Raw genomic sequence first — 16,045 nt, 5'->3', positions numbered from 1 at the left:
AGGATCCGTTTCCCTAAGCGGGGGAGACAGACTGTTGTGAAGGGGCACGGAGGCTCTCGGGCCCCTGCGATCCCACCAGATGACCCGGCTGAGGCTGCCCAGCTGAAGAAGCAGATCTGGTCTCTTGGCGGGGACAGATACTGGCCAGAGAAGAGACCCAATAAGACCTATCATACATGTCTCAAAATAGCAGAGGCAGCTCATGGGATGTGTGGAAGGAGAAACCAGCCCCAGTCCTGGCCTCACCATTGATTTGCTTTGTAAGCCTCAATTTCCTTATCTGTACAATGGGGTATGGGTTGATATCCAAGCCAGACACCTGGATAAACATCCTACCTATGAGACCAGGCAGTCACCTTGGCGTGGATGGCCTCACTTGGGTCATCTGGTAACTGAGGGGTCATGGATGTCCAGTAAGAAAGAGGCAGAGCAGGAGGACCTTGGCTGGCTGTGCACAGAGCAGCTATGGGAGGTCTGGCAGTCAAGTCACAGTGGTTAAGACCTCAGACTGTGGTGTCCAAGGAGGTGGGGTCCAAATCCAGATCTCCCTACTTTCTGGAGGTGTGATTTAGAGCAGGTTACTTAACCTCAGCCTCAGTTTCCTGACCTGTAAAACGGGGGTTATGATTCTTAATTCATCTTGTTGTGGTGAGAATGGAATAAGGTATCTTATGCAAAGCACCTGTAGATTCGTGCAACTACCACCACAATCAAAACACAGAACTGCTCCATCACCACAAAGACCTCCTTGGGGCTATCCCTTTAAAGTCACACCCACCCCTCTCCTTTTCACCATTTCTAGCCCCCAGCAACTACTGATCTATTTTCCATCTCTATAATTTTGTCATTTTGAGAATATTATATAAATGGAATCAACAGCATGGGACTTTCTGAGATTGGCCTTTTTTTTTCCTCACTCATCATAATGCCCATGAGAGCTATCCAAGTTGCTGTGTGTATCAATAGTTTATTCCTTTTGATTCCTGAGTAATGTTCCATGGTGTGGAAGGACCACAGCTTGTTGAACCGTTAACCTGTTGAAGGACATCAAGGTCATTTCCAGTTTGGGCTATTACAGATAAGGCTACTATGAACAATCATGTATAGATTTTTGTGTGGACATGAGTTTTCATTCATCTGGGATAAATGCCCAGGAGTGCAATTGTTGGGTCTTATAATGGTTGTATAGTTTAGTTTTTGTCTTAAAAGAAACTGCCAAACCATCTTCTGGAGTAGCTGTACCAGGAACGAATGAGAGATCCAGTTTTTCCACTTCCTTGCCAGTATTTGGTTTTGTCACTATTTTTTACTTTAGCTGTTCTAATAGGTGTATAGTGATATTTTATTAACACCACAGGTATACTGTATATCTGGTTATGTTATATATATGTATGCACACACATATATGTAATATACATACATATATATGTGCATATAGATATATATACATATGTATGTGTGTATATATATATATATAAAATGCTAGTCTTTTATGTGTATATATACACACACACACACACACACACACATACATAAAAGACTAGCATTTTTTTAATACCACCCCCAGCCAAGAACCAATTTTCACCCTCTCGGGGGTGACATCACTCGCACTGATCACGCATGCTTTCCCCAAGCCTTCTAGCCAAGAGAAGGCACCAGGGGTTTGGTGAGACATTTTAATCACTGAACCGACACCCAAGCGGCCAGGGAAGCAGCTGGTTTGGATAGGTTTGGTGCAGGCCATTGTTTGAAGAACAAGGCCATAGCCTTGGACAAATGGAGGATTAAATACTCTGACCGCAAGGTGAACTAATTCGACAGAGACCAGGATGCGGACCCCAGCAAGGAGTCGGGCATGAAAACCTCCCTCCTGAGCTCAGGTTCACTTCAAAGCAGGGTTGCCTCCAGTAGCTGGTGTCACAGTAACGTGGTATCTAGAAGATGCTCAGGCTGTGAGCCCTGCATCTCGCCGGGATTCGGGATGCAGTTTCAGCACCCACTGTCCCGCCAATAGGTCACCGCGCACTCCCACCACCGCCCCCCGCCCCGAGCCCTGACTCACCCAAGCCAAAGTGTGCCACGGGCTCCATCTCGCACAGGTAGCCTGAGCCCCCGTCGATGATCCTCAGGTGGGCCCCACTCTTCTTGGTGTAGAGCACAACCTTAGCGCCCCTGGCGAAGGCCCCAAACCGGGTTCGTGGCACCACCCGCAGCCAGTTGTTGCTGAAGCCCTGCAGGGAGGGAGGAAGGCAGGCCCGGGCATCAGCGGGGTGGGCAGAAGGAACAGGGAGGGAGGGTAAGAGAGGGAGAGAAGGAGAAAGAAGGGGACAAGAAAAGGGGCAGAGGAAAGAGAGGAGGAGGGAGCCGGGCAGGGAGGGTGAACAAGGCAGACAGACTGGCTGAAGTTTGCAAAGAGCAGCCCTGGAAAAGAAGAGGGAAAGCCAATAGACTCGGGGAAAACAGTGTTTGGAGGAGTGCCAGTGGAAGGCTGAGGGGCAAAGGGCTTCTGGGAGGCAGCTCTTCTTGGAGTTCACTGCGCTGCTGGGAATTTGCTTCCTCCAGGGCCCGGGATGTCCATTGCCCGCCACGCTGGTCAAGCAAGCATCCCGGGCTCCTTTGCCCTCATCCAGCCCAGGCTCAGCACGTTGGGCTGGGCTCCGTGGGTCCCCAGGTCCAGGCACACCTGATTCCCCCGGAAGACGGACAGCGGCTGAGCCATGGACTCTCCGTGGGACAAGATGAGGTCCAGCATCCCGTCTCCATCGAAGTCTGTCACCACACCGCCTGCAACAGCACAGATTTCACTCTGTCCATCGGCCAGGAGACCCACGGGGGAGGGGGCTCCCGACCAGCACCAGGTCCACGCCCTGAGTGTGGGAGGAAAGAGCACAGCGCCGGGGATCGAAGACTGGAGCTTGAAGCTCCTCTCCTTTCCAATGGCCGCTCGTTCATGGAAGAGGGGGTCCATTTCCTCCCCCTGGACTTTTGAAGGAAAGGATGGGTGCAAATAATTCAGACTATGAGGGCTGCTTTCTGGTCTTTTATACACGCCCTTTATATCTGCACGGTTTTTGTCAGTCTATCAGGTGTTTGCGTATACCTGGTCTCCTTTTGGTCCTCACTACCACCCAGAGACGTGAGGAGGGCAGACGCAATTATCCCCATTTTATGGGTGTGGCGAACAAGATCCAGAAGATGAAGCACCTTTTCCAAGGCCACAGGCGAGGCAAAGGCAGGGCCGAGTCTTGGGACTCCTGATCCAGTGCTCTCTCTCTCTGACACCAGGCTGAGTGCCAGGAGGGGTGAGACGACACGACGCCCAGCCTCTCCTTTGCCTCTCCTCCCGGCAGAGCGTTACCAGAGATGCTACTGCCCGTGGAATCCCACACCTCTGACCCCGCAGCCCTGGGACTGGCAGAACGGACCGTCCCCTCCTCTGCTTCCTGCCTGGCACTCCCACGGCCTCCTCCCCCACTCTCACCCCTGCCCCAGGATCTCAGCCCTCAGAGTGTCAGGGATAGGATGAGCACTGCTCTGGGACTGGCTGCACCACCCCTCCCGCCCTCCCCCCAGGCTAAGGGCAGCACTGAGACAGGGGAGAGCAGGCCAGAGCCCTCAGGTGCCCTCACCTGTGCCCCGGCCCTCAGGCTCCAAGGCATCGCCAGGATTGAGCTCCTCGATGAGGGGGTCGCCGTGTTCCCTGCGGATGATGCTGCGGGACAGGAGACAGGCTGTTCATGGATGACAACATGCTGGCAAAGCCCCAGTGGGCTCCCTGGACCTAGAGGCCCACTAGCTCCATTCTCCAGCCCCTGAGCACCCGGAGACCCTGCTGCACGTGGGCTGCCACCTGCATGCCGACAGAGCCACTCTGCTCACAGACCCTGCCTGCACCCTGGCTGCGCCTTTCTTGGGTTTTAATTCACGTTGGTAAATATTGATTTTTCCTTCTCTAATGGATGAATTATATACAGACTGGGGAAGGGCAGCTGATGGATGGAGAAGGGGCAGGGATGCAACTACCTTCAACTGACCTTCACTTTCCTTCAAGCGGCCCTGGGTTTCTGAGTTCTGAATACTATGCAGGGTTCCACCCCTACTCCAGTGCCACCTCCTCTAAGCCCTCCCTGATCGTCCCGCCAGAAGCAATGCCTTCCTGCTCTGCCTTTGTCACTTTCCTGGCCTTTATCACTTTCTGCCTCGTGTTGAAGCTCTATATGAATGCATCTTATCTCCTCAGTTAGACTGCGAACTCTTTGCAGCCCTGGGACCATGTATTATTACTCTTCTTTGCATCTCCCGCAGCATCTAACACAGTGCCTGGCTCTCAGGAAGCTCCAGACATGTCCGTGGGGTGCATGGAGGAATCCAGAGACAAAAGGGAAGAAAGGATCCCTTTGGGTTGCTGGGGTTTTGTCTATTTTGAACTCTGAATCATGATAATATTTGCTGTAGAAAAGTCCACTGTGAAAGTCCTGTTCTTTCTGCACATTGAGCTGAACGCTGATGATGGCCTTGAGCTTTCCTCTCTAATTTTTCTCACTGGGTAGATTCTCGCAGCCTTGGGTGCTCTGTCCTGGCCATGTGGAGCAATCTTGGGGCTGGGGTGGGGAGAGGACCAGGAAGGATCTGTATCGCTCTCCCCTTACGTTGCAGGTGGGGCTGTCACTCAAATCACAGTCACCAGAGGGCTGTGCTGTGGCCAGTGCTTTCTTTCAGGAGGGAGCCAGGGTCCCCTGAGCTGGAGCTTCTGGTGGCTGGATGGCAGAGGGTGCTGGCAGAACTGCAAGGTGTCTGCAGGGTTGAGCACATGCCCTGGGAGGTGTCCTCTGTCCGCGCGGGGCGTCTGTGCTGAGCACATCCACGTGTGCAGTCTGGGCAGTGAGCAGCATGCCCGGCAGTGCTCTTGTGTGTGTGCACACCTGCCGGAGGTGTGTCTGCCTCAGCCTGCTAGCATCCACAGTCCCTTCAACCATTCGTGTCCTGCAACCTCTGTCACGGCTGGGCAGAGACACCCCTGGGTTCAGGTGACAATGCAGTTAGGGGTTTCTAAGGCTAAAGCCCAGAAGTTCCAGGGCAGAGCTGGGCAAGCTCACTCAGATTTGGGCAACCAGGGCAGGCTTCTCGGAGGAAGGGTCAACAAAGCTGAAACCAGAATGATGAGTGAGTCTGTGTCACCCAGAAGCGACAGAGAGGCAGATGGTGTGGGCAGCCTGAGGGGTCCAGGCCTGGTGCAGCCCAGAACTGAAAGCTTGGGGTGTCTGGTGCTTAGGTGTAAATTGGGGAGTGGAAAGTGACAAGGCTGGGGACAAAGCCAGCCCGTGGGATGTATCAAAGAGAAGGTAGTGGGGAGCTTATAAGGGGGTTAAGTGGAAGAGGGGTGTGGTCAGATTCACATTTTCAACAGCTTGCTCTGCAGGACTGGACACAGGGCGGCAGCTAGAGAAGAGGGAGTGTGAAGGGTGGAGCCATGGGAACAGATCAAGGCACGTTTAGATGTGTAAGTGGTGTTACCACACACATCCTGCCTGGCCTGGGACAGTCCCTGCTCACACCTGTCATCCCGCCATTGTTAACAGGGCCTCTGCACTCTTGCTAAGCACCTGGAGTGGGTGATGAGTTCCCTGGTTTCCCAGGCATCACTGAAGGACCAGCAGACTCACACACACCGAGGCTTTGCATCCCTGGTGACTCCTACAAGGAGCCCACCATGTTTCCTTCGGTGACACGTGACAAGCCCACTTGGTATGGGGCAGGTAGGGGCTCAACTTCCAGAGTTGCCAGTTGAGTGGTGGCCCCAGCTGTAGCCCCTACACTCTCTGCTGTGAGCTCCAGACCCAGCCATCTGCCACAGGGACTCGGGGCACAGCCATGTAACTGGGAAGTGGCTTCCACTGATGCTGTGCGGAAACAAACACACTAACCCATAGGGTGACCATGTGGTGACCCTGCCCGCAGACAGCCCGGGGCCAGCCTGCCCTTGGGGTGGCAGGAGGGAGGCTGGGAGGTTTGACAGAGGCCAGACAGGCAGAGGAGGTGCCTGGGTGCTCGGGCCACAGAGACTCCTTGGTGCTCCGGGCCCTGGCGAGTGACACTTTATTAGCTAGAGAAGGAAAGCAGTGTCTCTGTTAATGAGCAATTGATCTTCCGCAATTAATCTGGAAGTTGTGAATAAGCTTTTTGCAAGGCACCTAATTAGCAAATCTGGTGCCTTCAGGGGGTGATTACAGCCGGTTGGGATTGATGCTTTGTTAATAATTATATTTTAAAACACGCTTAGTCACAGCTCTCGCCTTTTATTAATAGTTGAGGGCCCTTCTGGGGGAGGGGATGGGGGCCTTGGAGAACCGAGCAGGTGATCTGGCCCATTTCCTGCATCCAAGGCCCCTGGCCCACCCTTCTCTTGCCACCTGGTGCTGAGGCCCATTAGCATGTTTTAGGCCAGGAACCAGGGCCACATGTGTCTGGAAGTTTGTTCCCCAACAGCAGTTCTCAAACTTTGGTGTGATAAGAATCACCTGATGCCTAGTGTACGTGTTAAAAAGACAGATTCCTGGGCCTCAGCCCCTGAGATTCTGATTCAGGAGATCCAGGGTGGGCCCGGGGATTCTGTACTTTAAATAAACACTCTGAGTGGTTCTGATGCCAATGGTCTCTGGACCCCAATTAGAGAAAAATCGAACCTTTCCTCCCTGCATGCAGTGCTCAGATGCTTCCATTCTTGTCTACCATTCCCTCATCTACCATTAATTGTCTCATCCAGCATTTCCCAAAGGATGTTTTGCAGAGCACCAATCCCAAGAGAAAAATCTCTGAAAGAAGTATCTTGTAGTGAAATCTATTTGGAATACTCCATTCACCTCTTGGAAAGTAAAAATACTCATGGTCATGTTAAAGGCTCTGAGAAGTCCTATAGTCAATACACCTGCCTGTCTTTGCTTCATCCAGATGCACCCAAACAGATCTGGCTCTGGAACCCCTTTGGGTGGTAGAGTGGAGCTTGGCTTCTAGGCACACTTTGTGTACGTCCCCCTGACCATTTCCCCCACAACAGCAGGAGGCCTGGGATTCTCCGCCTCACCCTTCCACCCCCCATTCTCTCAGCCTCTTGCTCAATCCCTGTCCTTCCAGCTTCTAATGCTCCTTCATCAGGGGACCTTCCTCCTTCCTCCCCTTGGAGCTCCTCTTTTGAGTCCTAAGCCTTCCTCCCTGACCCCCACCCACGAAGGCTGAGTAGCCACGAGCCAGGCTGGAGCATCTACCGGAAGAGGCGGTTGGCTGAGGAGCTGCGGTGGGCGAAGTTGTTGAAGAAGATCTCCAGCTCCTGGTCATTGTCAAAGTCGGCAGCGATGACTGTGCGGACAGGGGAGGGCATGGAGAACTTGGGTGAGGCGATGTCCTGGGAGGAGAGAGGGCTGCAGGTCAGCGGACAGATGCGTGGGGCAATGGGGGTGGGCTAGAGGCCAACTCTCCCCACCCCCGTGTGTGCGCGTGCACGCAAAGATAAAAGCCTGACCTAGCACGTCCTCTATCACCTTCCCTGTAAGGGCCCTAGGTATGCTGTGTTTAGGATCACATGAACCTCAGGCTGCTTGTAGGAGAACAAGGAGGTAAGAGGAACAGTCCTAATTCACACCGGTGAAGCACCTTGCTGTTCCCTGCTCCGGACCACATGGGGCCCTCCCATCAGTCACTTGAGGCAGGGCTGATGTGAGCACTCCCATTTTACAGGTGAGGTAACTGAGTCCTGGAGAGGAAGGGGAATTGCCCACTGTCATAGCTAATGAGTGGGGGCCATCGCCAGGGCTCTGATTCCAGACGCTATGCCCTTCCTAGTATGTGCCCTTCGTCCTCCACAGTGAGAGGCGGAGGCTGGGAGGACACTGGGCAGTGCTGTGCATTTAAATCCAGGCTTCTCTGCTGACTAGCTGTGTGGTCTCAGGCAGGTTACTTAACCGCTCAGATCTCACCTTCCTCATTGGTAACACGGGGATAAATAATAGCTGCCCAGGTTGTGAGCATTGCATGTAAAGCGCTTGGCACAGAGTGGGCACCAGATGGATCCCTGGCAGTCTGTCCTGGCCTTGCCCATATCAGCCTCATGAAAGGTGGCAGAGGTGGCCTTTAGCTGTGTTTTTGCTGCCTTTATTACCTTACTTTGTTTCTTGGGAGTCTTTTGATTTTTTTTTTGAGACATTTGCCTTGGGGGGTTGCAGTATCAGGTACCTCTGCCCAGGGCTCACGAGGAGACCCCAGACCCAGGACAGCCCAGCAGGGACTTCAAAGTGCTGACAGGGCCTTGGTGGACCTGGCAAAGTGTCCCACCTATGGAACTTGCCTTTGAAATAGAAGAGCTGTGGAGGGCGGCCTTTTGTTTCTCAGCAGAATATCCATTCCGGGTGGGTTTGTCCCTTAAAGACCCAGGAGCCTGTCTAAGTCCCAGGGTCCATGTGGGGAGAATTGGGAAGGGCACAGTTGGGGTTTCTGGGAGTGGTCCTCTGCCCTGGCCCTGCCCCTGGGCCTCCTACTTCAGGCCCTCTCCCCTGGCCACAGGAATGAGCTGCCCACTCTGGGTTGCCCAGGGGAATAGGCTGTCCCCAACAATGCAGTGATGAAGCTGATTGAGAGCCTGGCCCGCTGTCCAGGGTGGGCTGAAGAGGGCCTTGAGAGCTGGTAGCAAAGAGACCTCAGGATCTCGAAGTTGTTATTATTCTATTGATCCTGTAAAAACGGAAACCTACATAGGCCCCTTGGGGCTGCCCCACTGGATGCCTGGGCTTCCAAGATAATGTATGTAAGATGCTTAGCACAGTTCCTGGCACACAGAAGGCACTTGATAAATGGGGTCTCTATTATTATTATTATTATTATTATTGCTCCTGTGAGCTCTGGGGATGGGCTATCAGAAGAGTTAGTTGACATTTGGGGCTGGATTATTCCAGCCGGTGTATTGTAGGATGTTTAGCAGCACGTCTGTCCTCTGCACACTAGATGCCAGTAGCACCTCCTATCGCATTTGTGACAACCAAGAATGTCCCCAGACATTGTCAAATGTCCTGGGGTAGGGACAAAATCACCCCTGGTTGAGAACCTGGGTTAGAAGAAAAAGCTGAATAAAGATGGAAATCATCCAGGATCCCAGCAGCAGCTGCTCTGTGTTCAGGACGTACCTCTTTTTTCACCCAGAAAGCCTGGGTCTCAAGACTCTGCAGGGAGTGAGTGGCTGGCCCTGAGCACCCCAAGGTGGCTGCCTACAGGGGAGGGGCTTGTGGCAGTCCCCCAGACATAAGGTCCCTGGTGACTCCCCTGGGACCACCAAGCTTCTGGCAAATGCCGCCACTTTCTTGCTTCCTCGGGGGCTTTTGGCAAGACCAGGTGCCTCCAGAAGCACCCTGACTCCCGGAGGTCAGCTCTAACCATCCCATGCTCTCCATCACCCTCCTGAGAAAGGCCCAGACTCAAGTTCATTAGGCTGGTGGTACATCCCTTACTGTCACCAAACAGTCTTTCTGAAGAATTCTTGGTGTCACAGACTGTTGATAGCTCAGGGAGGGGGCACAGAGAGGGGTTCAAGGTTACCTTGTCCCCCACCTGCCGTTTGTCCAGAGGGGGCAACTGTTGGGAGCTCTGTGGCCTCAACCTCCCCTGTCCCCCCAGCCCCACTGTGCCCTTGGCCTGAGCCTCAATTTGAAAAGCTCAGGCCCAGGCTATGGGAAAAATGCTCCTGATCCAGAGAATGAAGCCCACCTCACTGGGCCTTTGCCCTGCTGCCGCGCACCTTGGGAGGCTGCTCTCTCTCCTCTGCCAATGACTGTGCTCGGGCACTACAGACATCACAGCAGCCCAGGCAGGAGCCCATCGTCCCCCAGATGTTACCTTCCTTGTGGCCACCCCGCCCCCAGGCTCTGCACAGCCACAAGCCCCTACTCAGCCTGGTGGGAGGCACAGGCGGGGCTGCATCCCCAGGATGACAAAGCAGGGGAGCGACGGAGAGGCTCCTTCTTACCCGAAAGCGCACCTTCCCGTGGGCGCTCATCTGCAGATAGAGGCGGTGGGGGCCATTCCAGTTGCCATAGACGATGTCCACTTTGCCGTCGCGGTTGAAGTCGGCCAGGGCGACACCTCTCCCGTGCTGGTGGGGGTCATCCACACCTGGGGAGGAAAGGCAGGCGCCCTCAGGGCAGCGCCCCCTGCAGGCTCCACAAACACTCACCTTGCCAGGGCCCCGTGAAGAGCAGCAAGGGAGGGTGAGCCTCATCCTGTCCCAATCTCTCCACAGGGGCAGAAGGTGGGAAGCCACCTGGGTGCAGAGAGAACCAGAGACTTGCCTTCAAGCTGCACCTGCCCAGAAAGTACTATTTTTACTCGGTTTTGGGGCAGCATGGGGTGGGGGAAGGAGACTTGTGGAGATTCTGGAGGACTAAAGCCCTCCCCAGCCACCCCTGACACTGGGATACATTAAGTTGATCATCACTCTTTTGCTCAAATTTCAGTGCTTCTCCAGTACTCTTGGGTCAAGTTCAAATTCCTGCCCGGGGAGCACAAGGCCCCTGCCCACCTTATCTGGTCTTTAACTGGTACCACTCTTCCCCCTTCCTCATAAGCACCGGCCACCTAGGGTGCCTTTCATTTCTCAAATGACCCAAACTCTTTCCGGCTTCTGGACTTTTGCTCAAGCTGGTCTCTCCTTCTGGAACGCTCTTGCCACGGCTCTTGGTTACTTGGCTCCTTGTTTTTCTTCTGCTCTCAGCTGTAATGTCACCTCCTCAAGGAAGCCTTCCCTGACCACTCCCATGAAAATAAGCCCCTCCCACCCACCCTGCTATTCATCCTGACAGCCTCCCATTCTCCTCCATTGAGCTGATCACACGTGCAGTTATGTTCCTTCGTGGGGTCCAGTTTTCCTACTAGACCTTACACTCCATGAGGTGAGGGTCTGTCTTCTTGTTCATCTGTGTTCCCACAGAGTCTATCTCAGTGCCTGTGGTGACCTGGTATTTTTCTGTAAATACTTGCTGAATGAATGAAGAGACATAAATAATTTGACAGAAGGCGACCAGGGACTTCGGTGATGGCAGAGAAAATACAGCACCATGACTGAGAAACGCACAGTGTGCCTTGTGAGATCTGGGAAGAAAGCTTATGGGTCCAGTGTCACCTGTTTGCACTGTCCCTGCATCTACCAGTGGCCAGTGGGACTGAGCTGATCCTGGGGGAGGATGGAGGATGGCTTTGCCCAGAGGGATGGCCTGACCTCCTGGTTGCCCAAGGCAGACAGGATCCTTCAGGTCAAGTGCAGAGCTGACAGGCAGTGAAGGCCGGCTCTAAATACCCACGCTGAATCTTCTGGAGGGCAAACTGCCATTGGTCATCAGGCCCTCAGAGATGGCAGGTGATAGGACAATATGATGGGGGATGGGGATCACAGACCCAGGACATAGGGAGCTCTTGCCAGCTGCAAATACGGAGATCCTGAGGATAGGGGCCAGCAGAAAGCAAGGTGGGGCCCCCCTGAGAACCTTGGGGGCTGAGCATCCTCTTGGGGGAGGGGAGGATCGGGAGGATCTGGAGGATGGGTGGGGGTGGGGGAGAAGAGGCAGGGAGACCCAGGCTGGAGAAAGAGGGTTTGCAAAGGCATGGGGGCAGCCTCCAACCTCTAGGATGAAATACCCCATTAATTCTCTGCAAAACTCCCCAGCCCGAATGTCGGTGGCCTTCTGTGTTGGCCCATTTCTCTCCTATCTACGAGGCACCTTGACAAGGAGCTGGTTCCCTTTCACGAGAATAATCAGTGCCAGGCTGCACTTCACAGCAGCATCTGTTTGGGTGATGAATGCCCTCTTGACATGTCTTGTTAAACCCCTGCAATCACTCTGACTTTCAATTACGGGCATAGCACCTTTCTTCTCTCCTCCCGCCTGATACCTTCTCCCACTCCAACTTGCTCGCTCACCTCTGTTTCCGTCTCTTTAACACCTTATCAAATCCTCTAGGTTTTCTCCATCACCACCTCCTCTTCATTTTATGATTTTTCAGCAATGAGAAAATTTGCTGCTGGAGCGTTTAACAGGTGAGCTGGGTGGGAGGACAGGCCGGGGAGCTGCCTCCATCTTTAGCTTTGCCCGGGAAGAACAGGGGAGCTGACTGGCTGCAAGGGTGCATTTGTGGGGTGTTCAAAATGGGAACTCCCGGGCAGAGTGCTGGAAGGGCAGGTACTTGTAAGTCACAGAGAATGGATTGGTACCTGCTCAGGGATTGTATGCTAGCTGTCAGCACCAGCTGGCGCTTGTAGGACCTTGGATCTATGTGTCTACATCCCCGCTCACCTCTTCTTCCGGAGGCCAGAGCTTGTCCCTATGCCACCAGGAAGGAGAAATCAAACCTCCCATTCCTTGGCAAGGTGGGGAGGAAGTGGGTGGGGAGAAGTGGTTGAAGGGCAGACTGATTACGTCCACATACTTTTATTAAGTGTCCCAGTCCTTGCAGACACAGACAGATTATTATAGTGATGTAGGAGCCTGAGTGAGTGGTACATGCAAAGGCAGTGGGAATACAGAGGAGGGAGTGCCAATCTCTGCCAGGCGGCACAAAAAGAGGCAGGAAAGGCTTCACAGATAACATCTAAGTTGAATGTTGAAGGATAAATAGAAGTTTTGCAGATAGAGAAGGGGAAGAGGGCACTTCAGGTGGAGAGGATTGGCAGGTGCAAAGGCCCTGAGGCAGATGATGGATGAACACAAAGGGAGGAAGGGGAGCAGAGCTGGGAGCCTGGAGTACTATCTTGTGTAGATTTTATTCTGCTTCATATTATAGCTATTCGTTCATTTGTCTGTTTCCTCCTCTAAAATGTCAGTGCCTTGTATGGGCGGGTGGGGGGAGTGGGGTAGGGTGATCTTAGCCTTATTCAGGTCAGCATCCCCAGCTCTTAGCACCAGCCTGGCACTTAGCACGGGTTCAATAAATGGCTATTGGATTGAGTTGAATGTTTAAGATGGATGTGGGGAGGGGAAATGGAGAGAGGCAGCTGAGAGTGGAAACCAGTGCTGAGAGACACAAGCAGGACTCAGAGGGACACGGGCCAATCCCAGTCGCTGGAGAATGGATAACGGTCAGGCGTTCCAGATGCTGTCTCCCCAGCCACAAACATCCCCTGCGTCCTGAACCATGGGGATGTGGAATTAAAGGTGACGAGCAACATTTCCCTGTGCGGTGCAGACAACGACTTGTCCCGCTCTCCCTGGGGCCTGTGGGACCTGGAGGGAGCAGGGCAGACCAGAGTCCCCTGTAGGGTGGTGGGGGTCACAGGACAGAGGCTGTTTTACTCACCAGCACCGGCCGCAGCATCCACGAAAGTGCCGTCCCCCCGGTTGTGGAAGAGGAAGTTGGGCCCGTTCTCGTTGTCGCAGAAGATATCCGAGGCACTGCTGCTAAGGATGGGGCCCACGCTTACGCCCCGGCCCCCTGGGAGAGGACATCGGCTCTCACTAAGCGGCAGAAGCAAAGCCCCAGGGCCGCGTGGAGGATGGGGGCCGCCTCGGAGGCCCATGAGATGCTGCTATGGTGATGCCTCCGAAGAGCCGGGGGTGGGGGGCGGGGAGGGGCGGATTCCGACATTCCAGATGCTTCCCGGAGCCCAGATCTGGGCTCACGGTTCCAGAAACCAACGTGGAGGGTGACTGCACCGATGATGAGGCAAGAGAGGAGCAAGATGGAGTTACTCTGTGCCAAAGGAATGATTCCATGAGCTGAGGAACACAGAGGCCACCACACAGAGCCTTCTCTTCCCTTTGGTAGCTGAACTACACTAATCCTAAACCCATCTCTACCTGCAACATTTTGATCCAGTCACAGATTCCCTGACAGCCCCCAGCCTTACCCTGATCACACATATGCTGGTCAAGATACTGGGTGCGTTCCAGTTCTAAGGACCTATAGAAACAGGTTCCAGCCACAGGTACAGGGTAGAAACAGGTTCCAGCCACAGGTACAGGGATGCTTACTTTGTTTTGCTTGATGTAGTAAACAAATGCGAGCACCTGCCTGTCCATCAACAGCGATGCAGATGGATTACGGTGCATCCATATGACGGACTATTCTGCAGCTACTAAAAAGACTGTGTAGATCCATGTGTATTGACTTGGAGGAATGCCCATGACATATTGTTAAATGAAAAAGCAATTCGCCAAGTAATGGTATTGTGTGATCTTATTTTTATTTTTTAGAAAAAGGAAAACAAATGCTACTTCTGAATATATGTGTTTGTGCAAACTTGTTTTTGAGTTTGGGGAAGAGTGGGGAAGGCCACACTCCAAGCTGTTCACATTGGCTGCCCCGATGGGGTAGGATTTAGGGAGGGAAGGAGAGACAGTATGTTGGCCTTTTTTGGGAATGTCTGTATTGTTTGGCTTATTGTAACAAGAACTGTTTCTGTAGTTTGAAAGGAAAAAATCCAATAAGGTATATATTTTTTAAGAAAGAAAGAGGGAATCCCCTGGTGGTGCAGTGGTTGGGAATCCGCCTTCCAATGCAGGGGGCATGGGTTCGATCCCTGGTCGGGGAACTAAGATCCCACATGCTGCGTGGTGTGGCCAAAAATTAAAAAGAAAAAAAAAAAAAAAAGAAAGAAAGAAAGAAAGCCAGCTCTACGTTAGGGTTTGAAATGCCCAAGATCAATGTGGACATGTCACCAAGTCTAATCTTAAGGTGTCTTGAACAAACCACCCCCACCCAGTGAGTTTCAAATAAAGCCCTGAAAGCCTCCCCTCAGCCTCACTCCCACCCCAAGTATGGTGCAGAAAACAGCCTGACCAGGACCAGGACATGGATTCTAGTCCCAGCTTGGCTTTTTTACAAGCTGTGTGACCTTGGGCAATTTACGTTACCCGTTACCCGTTTAGCCTCGGTTTTTCTCATCTGAAAAATGCAGATAGCGTGACCTGCCTTTTCTATTTCAGGGTTTCTGAGAGGATCAAACGATGTTAAAGGTCTTTGTGAATCCTACAACCTTGCTACTCAGGTGTATCACCCGTGAGCTTGTCAGAAATGCAGAATCTCAGGTCCCTACCCACCCAAACAGGACCCCTGGGGGGTTTATGTGCGCAGTAAAGTTTGGAAAGTGCTGCTCTGAAGGGCTGTTCAGTACAATAAGAGCAGTTATTAGAGCACCCAGAAGAATGTGATTTTTAAAAAAAGTAAATGAGCACTCAGGCAGACCTGAGTGATGCTGAGCCAGGTGCCCTCACCAGCCCGCTCCTGGACAGGGCAGAGGTTTCCACTGTGCTAATTTGGGATGGAGGTTCTTTTGGTCCCCAGGCTCCTCCCATCCTCTGAGATTTGTCCCTGGAGGAAATCATGGGGCCTTTCTCACCTGTGCACGTGGAGCTTGCCCACCAGGGGCCGGCTTTGGGGCCAGAGTGGGGCAAATGGCATTGCCGCAGTCATTGTTCTCCTGGTGGGGCTCCTCATTAACACATCCTGGGCCCTGTGCCCCCGGATTTCTCCCAGGTAATCTAATTAGCTCTCAAGGAGAGCTCAAGCCTCATGAAAATGGAGCCACTGAATCCACAATGCTCCCGGGGAGTGCGCCTTCATTAGGAGAGCCCAGGCGTGGGGCAGGGCAGGAGGCTTTCAGAAGCCTTTCTTTTCCTAAGCCAGCAGGGAGGGTGCTGGGCTACAACCTGGGCACCTCTTCTGCCCATTCAAAGAGTGCTGCTGAGTGGCTGCTGGCAGCTGTCCCTGCCCTGGTCCTGCCAGACTCCAGCCCAGGAGTAGGCTTCGGTGAGAAACCCTCGGTCTTGTCTGGGCCCCCAGCAATTCCAGGTGGGGCTCCGGGACTTGCTGCCATGCAACTCCATCCTTCTTCCACCGCTCCAGCGTCCTCCAATTTCCTCTCTGCCTCTGGCTCCCAAGCTGTGACACATTCCCTTCATTTTCTACAAAGCAGGTTATTTCCCTCTTGGACAAATTTCTAAATCTTTCTAATTAACTAATTGGGTTGGGTTGAAGCCTTGCACCATTTGTAACCTGTAATTACTAGAAAATTGCC

The 16,045-nt window shown here is 53.1% G+C and overlaps 1 protein-coding gene across 3 annotated transcripts in view; it reads right to left on the bottom strand.

The window, feature by feature from the left end:
- Positions 1-16,045, bottom strand: part of CRTAC1 (cartilage acidic protein 1) — a 155,336-nt gene that overhangs the window by 32,344 nt on the left and 106,947 nt on the right. For 2 of the 3 annotated variants that reach the window (XM_061209193.1, XM_061209115.1), the window contains exons 6-11: positions 13,327-13,461; positions 10,007-10,152; positions 7,263-7,399; positions 3,630-3,712; positions 2,684-2,784; positions 2,063-2,231 (exon numbers count right to left, since the gene is read on the bottom strand). In XM_061209193.1, coding sequence (XP_061065176.1) covers positions 2,063-2,231; positions 2,684-2,784; positions 3,630-3,712; positions 7,263-7,399; positions 10,007-10,152; positions 13,327-13,461 — 771 coding nt within the window. The remainder of the gene's footprint in view (positions 1-2,062; positions 2,232-2,683; positions 2,785-3,629; positions 3,713-7,262; positions 7,400-10,006; positions 10,153-13,326; positions 13,462-16,045) is intronic. The other variant, XM_061209266.1, reaches the window with a different exon arrangement.

This window comes from Eubalaena glacialis, chromosome 1 (assembly GCF_028564815.1).
Source record: "Eubalaena glacialis isolate mEubGla1 chromosome 1, mEubGla1.1.hap2.+ XY, whole genome shotgun sequence".
Classification (NCBI taxonomy): domain Eukaryota; kingdom Metazoa; phylum Chordata; class Mammalia; order Artiodactyla; family Balaenidae; genus Eubalaena; species Eubalaena glacialis.
The sequence above is the reverse complement of the archived record's forward strand: the minus strand, read 5'-3'. Positions and strand labels throughout refer to the sequence as shown.